Source organism: Trichechus manatus, unplaced genomic scaffold (assembly GCF_000243295.1).
Source record: "Trichechus manatus latirostris isolate Lorelei unplaced genomic scaffold, TriManLat1.0 scaffold00189, whole genome shotgun sequence".
In the NCBI taxonomy this organism is placed as follows: Eukaryota; Metazoa; Chordata; class Mammalia; order Sirenia; family Trichechidae; genus Trichechus; species Trichechus manatus.
Genome location: NW_004444125.1, coordinates 4,517,936 through 4,525,815, shown reverse-complemented (window position 1 = coordinate 4,525,815; position 7,880 = coordinate 4,517,936). Strand labels below are relative to the sequence as shown.

Sequence of the window (7,880 nt, the reverse complement as noted above, 5' to 3'; positions counted from 1 at the left end):
TTAATAAATGTGGTATTCTGATCACCAACTGACTCTCTCCTTTTCTCTGAAGTGGTTTAGAATTCAGGCAAAAATGTGGGGCACTATTTATCACCCCCTACTTAAACCTTAGTATTAGCCTACTTCATATGGCAGTGGTAAGCTTTAAAGTAGATAATACTTATAAAACTCTTAGCACATTATCTGGAACATACAATGCACTGAGCATATGGTAGCTGCTTCTACCCCTACTATAACTGCTGCTACAATAACGAAGGGCCAATTTCAAAGTATTTATCAATTCACTATAAAAAGTCTTAATGTAGATTCAAGTGAAACACTGCTTCTAACAATACATCAAGTAAAACAGGACACTTCCATTCACTGAAATATAACCTGTTATGCTAGTTATAATACAGAATATTTACTAATATCAATTTTTCTTACAAAGTCAGAATAAACATTCATTAAGCAGGAAACATTCTTTATAGTCTGCAAAATCCTCAGTAACTAATCCATACATAAAAGGAAATATAATGTGCATAAGCAAAATAAGAATACTAAAGACATAAATTTTAGTAAAATATTTTAGAAACAGCTTGACATCTAAAAGATTTAAGAGGAAATATGCTACAGTCAGTGTATTCTATACATTTAACTGCATTACAAATATGCTAGAATACTCAAAAAAGCTAAATATATATTTCATTTGATATGAAAACACGATACATAATAAAAAATTGCTACTTCAAAATGAGTCCAGGAAATTCATTAATAATGGCAAAATTTATTAATCTGAGAACTACAGACCCTTAGGAGTTTTGTGAAACCCTTGGAATTATATGCAAAGTGTCATGCACATGTGCATCCATGTGTGGTTAAAATCCTCTACTTTCATTACATGCTTAAAGATCACCATTCAAAATGGTAAAGATGGTGAAACGTCACTTTCTAATCCAAAGTATCACTCCCAGTTTACCCATTTATTCAGATTTTCTATTAAGTTTTCTTGCAGTAAGATACATTCAGTTTGGATAGTTTTAGTACATGAAAAACTTTCAAAGACTCAAAGATACTTGTCACATAAATAGTTAAGATTCTGCATTTAAAAAATGGCTACTTACCATTCAAGTGTTCTTCAGATATATTTTTTTCAATAGCATGCAATGCTTTTACTGCTGTTCTCAAGTCCATTGTGTCATTGTTTTCCTGTAGTCTTTCAGTGAGTAGTTTTTCAAAACTATTTTCAGTGTAATTAGTGTTATTCTTTAAACCATTAGTTATTTCCCAAAATGAAGCTGCTCCACATATATCAAATGAAACGATACTCTGAATATTATGTTTTCCACTATCAACTTTCTTCCTTGGTGTTAAATTTCTTGAATGTAATCTTTTACCAATATGACTTTTCCTTAAGAGGTTTTTATAGACATCTTTCCTCTGTACAGGTTTCTGCTTTTTCAGCTTTTGTTTCTCAGAACATGTAAAATTTGTATTTTCCTTTTTGCAACAATGTTGATCTAAAACTGGGCAAATGGGCTTACTCTGTAATTTATATTGAATTTTAGTAGATCCAGTAGTAGTAATTGCATCAAGATCAGCTGAATCTTCAGAATACCTTGCAAGACCATGCGCAACTAACGTATCAGCCAAATTGTATTTCTCATGAATAACATCTACTTTCAGTTTTGTTTCACAACTATGTTCCCTAAACTGAAAAACTAAGCCTGGTTTACTGAGGAAATGTTGAAGAAAACTTCTGGCTTCTTCATTCCAGTGTTTCCCTTTCACAGGTAAGATGCCATATAAGGCACACGGGTAACTTAGCCTTGGTAAATTCAAAAGTTCTGCAGGAACAACTTTAAGATTTTTTATATCTGAATAAGGTATATAAACAGAAAATCCATAGTCAATCAACGTAAGAAGTAAAGACTGATCAGAGACTTTTGAAATTTCCACTCTATTCCATTGATCTTCCAATTCATATTTGAACAAACAACTAGAACCAGGAACTATAAGCTCTTGAGGCAATGTATGTAAGTTTTCTTGCAAATTACAAAGCAACATAAAGAGTGATTTCATTGTGTCAAAGCAATCTTCTAACTGAACACAGAAGTCTGATGGATCAGAAACAACAGTAGCAATACCAGAATACTGCCTACAATTTTGGAGTTGTGCCCAAGTAAATGATTTTATTGTACATGATGACACAGGAGTCTTAGATTCCAAGCTGAAAGCAATTTCTGAAGATCTAAGTGTGTTTTCTTCAACCTGAACTGTATTTAAATTTAAATATTCCAAAAGTAACAAGCCATCTACCAAAATTTCTACTTTCCAGGTACAGTCTAAATATTTCAGGAAAAGGATCCTTATTTCCAAATGAGCAAATAAACACACCATGGATTCAAAGGATATGTTCCTAGAGTTTTCAAACCAAATCCACTTACAAAGCACAGCTTGTCTTGGAATATTTCTGATTTTACTACCAAGCATCTTGATATTACATAAAGAAACTAATTCATACCTACCATAATCTACTAAAAAAACAAGCACTTTCTCATCAATACACTTTTTTTCTACTTTTGATCGACACCACGTCAAAGTTCTTTTAGATTTTGCCAAGCATTCTAAGCCTTTTTCAATATTTTCCATTGATAAAAAAGAGGGTTTTTTTACTTCTTTACTAATTAAGACTGTTAACTCTGATAATATTTTTTTATTTTTTGATAACCTCACATAAAATATTCCACTTTTTGAAACATAAAGTATTTCAGCCTTTTCAAGTTGTCCAGGTTTTAATTCTTCAAAAGGAATTTTAGCCAGCTGTTGGCTTGATGGTCTATGGATTATAGAACTTTCATATTCATTTAATTTTCCTTTTTTCATTTCTTTATTATCACCAGGACTCACACTTTGAGAAACAACTTGAGGCATTTGCAATACTCTCTTCTGTAGTTTTGAACATGATGTCCACTTTAATAGTTCATCAATGACGTATTTGTCATCACAAATTATATTTACTTCCCATTTCTGTTCGTGCTTTTTCAAAAATTCACAACGAACTGTTTTGTTACTTACTCTTGAAGCAAAATAATCCACAGTTTTGCTGTCCCATATTTCCTCGGACTCGTCCCATTTTACTCCACTAAGAAAAGAATGGATTCCTAGTTGAGGAATAGTTAAGAATTCCCTCTTAAGTACATAGATTTTAGATGTGTTTACCACTGCAGTGTTACCATAGTCAATAAATTCCACTTCAAAAGAATTTCCTGGCAAAATTTTCTTAACAACTGCTCTGTAAATGGCACTGTCAACAGAATATTCTGCAACTACAAGATCTCCCACCAGAGGTTTAACTGATTTTCTCTCTTTCTCGAGACTTACTCTTCTTTCATTGAGAGCATTTGCAAGTCTGATAATTATATTTTCATTCTCGGTAAGCTGAATATGAAAACTTGCAGGATTATTGATATTAGAAATATACCCTTTAACTTTGGTATTCAAATAAATTTTGGGTTGAGGAAGGTCTTTGATTTGTGGTCTAGGAAACTTATATGTTTTTTGTGAGGCAACTTGATTTAATTCTCTGATAAAAGACTGTGATGCAACCCTTACTGATTTCTGGCCCACATCACTTTCATCACGAATATGTGCAGACCCAGGGACAAATTTTACACCTTTATTTTTAAGTCCCTCATTCAAAGATGTCTTCACTTTTTCTTTTGACACAGGTTCACTTTTATAACAAACTGATGGTTTTAAAAGCTTGGCAAAAATACTTTCGGAACTCCTTAACTGATCTATTTTGCTTTCAGAACATTTAACTACACCAGTTTTGTTTCTCATATTATGATAATAGTTGTGTTCTATTTTGCCTTTCAAAGAAGCAGCGAATCTCTTATCCTCAGTTGTTTTATGACCCTTTTCCACCACATAGTCTGCTTGGTCACAACGTTTTTTTCCATAAGCATGAAGCAACATTTCAATTTTCTGATTTATATGTTGACATCCATCATACAATTCTATACCAAGCTGGCCATCTGACTCCCTGGACAATACTACTGCCTTTAATGGTTTCCCCAAGAAGTTGTCTTCAAACCAGCTACTTATTTCCGCTGGAATATCTACATCTCTAAGATCTGACAAAAAACACTTAATAGCTTGCATGGGTGTGAACAGCAACTCTGGAAACTGATCAGAAATAGCCCTCAACATATTTTTTTCTGCTAACTGCTTATTTCCAAAGTCCACAAAATAAACTTGAAAGGCAGATGATGAATCTGTTGGCACTGCTAAAGCTCTATATAAGAGACCATCTTCTACATACCTACATATGCATAATCTCATTTTACTAAAATCATATTTTGGACAATTTTCAAGTTTACTAATCTCTGTTATTTTTGTTTCTATCATCTCTAGATCTTTATTATTTCTACTAAGCTGACAATAAAACTTTTTGGGACTATATATGTGAGATATATAAACTTCTTCTTCACTTCCAATTTTTATATTAAAGGAAGAATAATAGTAACTGTAAAGATTAACTGAAGATGGGAGAGGCTTTGATAACGTGCTATACTGTGCCGAGCCACAATTAATAAGAAATTTTTTTGCGCTAGTAAATGGAGATTGTAAATCTACTAAATTACATAAACAGTTTGGGTGTACAAGAACTAAGGCATAGATGATACAAGTCAATAACCCTCTAGATGAGGAAATAAAATTCCCAAAGTCTCTGCATGCCTCTCTTGTCCAACTGAGTAATTCACAAGTAGTGGGTTCTACTAAATGGTTAAGACTGCATCTGAAGGTTTGGCTTTCTAACAAAAGAAAACGTGGGTTAATAGCACAAAGATCTTTAATTAAAACTATTTCCTGGTAACCATAGTCAACAAATATTACATTTACTTCTTTTTTTGATACTTGAGTCAAAATAGCAGCTCTATACCACCTCCCATCTTTGGAATACTTAGCAACACAAGCAATCTGCCCAATCTGATAAGGATCAGAATGAATGCTATAATAACTCTGAATTTGTTCCATTAATAATTTTAGGTCTTCTAACTTACATTGGAGCTGGCATGAAAAGTCACCTGGGCCAGAGTAATAAGAACACTTAACTTCAAGGACTGCTCCTGGTTTAAACACATATTCCTTATAAGGTCGTGGTGACTCAAGTCTCCCAGACAAGGAGAAAGAGTTTTTTAAATCTGAGAAATTAACAGCTGGGGACTTTGACAAAGACAAGTTACTTTCTTCTAGTTTATTTGAATGGTACTTTTTTGGTCCAGGTCCTTCAAGAAAAGTAGGTATGACTTCCTTAATATTAACTCTGTTTTCAGATTTTAAATTTAATACTGAATATTCATTTACAGATTTTGGAAAACATTCTGGTTCTACTTCCCAATATTCTGCATATCCAGCTTGTAACATGAGAGAGGCAGCATCGATATTCTCTGAGGCTTCAATACTCTGAATATTTACAGTATACTTGTTATCTTTTTTTGCTAAAACTTGAAGCAAAATTGCTTTGTTCAAAACAATTGTTTTAAAATAATCAATCGCTGTCTTCACCCATATATCTTCGACAGGAAATATATGTGCAAGTGAACAGCACATAGCTAAGGCAGGCAACTTACAAAACTCTGGAAGCAAAATTTTTACATCAAAACATGGTATGGAATCAGTATGTCCATAATCCAAAAAATAAACGTTAATCTTATAACCATTAAGTTCAGTGATAACAGCTCTGTAGAAACGTTTGTCCTTGCTGTATCGAGCACAACAAAATAAGCCAGGTTCTGGATTTCTTAGAATAAGCTCATTGTTTTCACACAAATCATAGAATTTGTTTATATTTCTCATTATGTCTTGAAATTCATTCTGATGACTGTTAGTGCGTACCCAGAAATTTGAGGGGTTTAAGACATATGCCACAAAAGCTATGTAGGCAGCCTCTATCTTCATTTCTACAGTTTTAATTGGAAAACTTACTTTCAAAATGTTCTTTTCATTTAGAGAGTCTACTGAGCGTTCAAAATTTCCAACAAAACTCTGAACTGCAAAGCTGGTTACATCAGAAGTGCTCGTCTCTCTCACCATATTAGCAATTTTTAAATCAGACATTGGACAAAATACTTGGGTGTCTATAGTCTTCAACAGACACTCAGAATTAACTGCAGAATCTGGAGTTTGTAATGTCACATAATATAAATGCTCTTCCTTATTGAACCAATCAATGCGTGCATATACGATTTGTCCTAACAAAGCTTGTTTAAATATATTCAATTGATATTTTCTTGCATCTCTATCTGGACTGTTTAAATATGTCAAAGAACATGGAAATGAAAACAACGGTACTAAAATAAAATCCTGTTTAAGTTTCTTTACATAAACTGAGGGTATAGCTTCACTAATGCCATAATCCATAAACCAAATTTTTACATGATCATTGGGCAATAGCTGCTGAAGAATTCCTCTATGCCACTGTCCATTTCTCCTTTTGGCAACACAAAGTAGTCCAAAATTATCACATGTGGGACTACTTTCTTGGATGATAATTTCATAATGCAAATTCATACACATCGTCAAGTTTTCTAGCTCTGGAATCCATTTAATTAATTGACAGTAAAATTTACTTGGGCTTAATGCAGATGATATCTTTATACTTTCAATACTGCCTACTAACAAAGATGGCTGCAAGTTATCCAGGATATGCTGAGTATCAAGTGAAGTATCATTATTACTTAATGACAATTCGAGTCTTTTCTGTTGTAATAAATCTGGCATTTGTTGAGGGAATTCTTTTAACATTTCCACAATAAGATGAAATGAATTCCCATCAATAAGTCTTCCTAATTGTAATTCAAGAACCTGGGATATGATTTTTGGCACTTCAAGAAGAATCATTTGCCGAGGCAAAGTAGCTTGCACGTAACCTTTCACTTGTAATCCTACTAATGACCTGAAATAATTTAAAGCCTTAGGAGACCATTTTTCCCCAATTGGTAGTATGTTGGCAAAAATACCAAATACTACCCGTGGAGGTAGCTCAAACAAGCTGCTACAGGCTGAAGCAACCTGTGTACTAACAACTCTTAGTTCTTCTCCACGGTCTATGAGGAGCACTGTATAAAGTTCATTTTTCTTTTCCACAACTCTTCCTCGCTGCCATTCTCCAGATATTTTTTCTTCTACCAAACAAAATTCATCAGGGTCCACGTTGCTTTTTATTTTTGGAATATGTTGTATTTCCCTCTGCAATATGTGGTAATCAAATTCACATTCAGTATTATTTCTGCCTTGAAATTTCACCAAAATATCCTTAGGAAGACATTCTATATTTGATATTGTCAGATCCATATCTAAAAATGTTGGTAATAGAGACGTAGAATCCATTTTCTAAAAAGCAAATAGTGAGTACTAATTAGCTTCTGGACAGCTGTCAAAATTAACTGCAATTAGCCCCTATATAAAATTGGTATGTAAACATAAACCTTAAAGATAATTCTAAGTGTGTATTTTTATCAATATTTTACCAATATTAAACATATCAGTAAAAATTACACACACTGGACAAGATTTTGGTGAGATAAACAAAATTTATCTAACTGTTCACTGTCTTCCACACCTCCAAAAAATTCCACTGAAATAATCAGAACATAAAAAATAGGCAGAATATACATTATCACTGGAAACCAGAGAAGAGTAAGCCTTTATTTGCCAGAACTAGATTGGACAGAGGTAGTATCATGGAAGGAAGTTAAATAAGGCCCACTGGAGAGCTCCTCCTCCTCCTGCGAGAAAGCCACTTCACGTCATGCAGACTCCTTCCAACAACCCGTAAGTCAAAAGGCAAGATGGTGAACTCACAGGAGACACACTGTTTGCAACATTTGGAC

The 7,880-nt window shown here is 33.4% G+C and overlaps 1 protein-coding gene across 1 annotated transcript; it reads right to left on the bottom strand.

Moving 5' to 3' along the window:
• Positions 1-1,095: 1,095 nt before the first annotated feature.
• TDRD15 (tudor domain containing 15) lies at positions 1,096-7,377 on the bottom strand. Its single transcript, XM_012558836.1, has one exon. It carries the CDS (start codon positions 7,375-7,377, stop codon positions 1,096-1,098), a length of 6,282 nt encoding a protein of 2,093 aa, XP_012414290.1.
• Between the last annotated feature and the right edge of the window lie 503 nt (positions 7,378-7,880).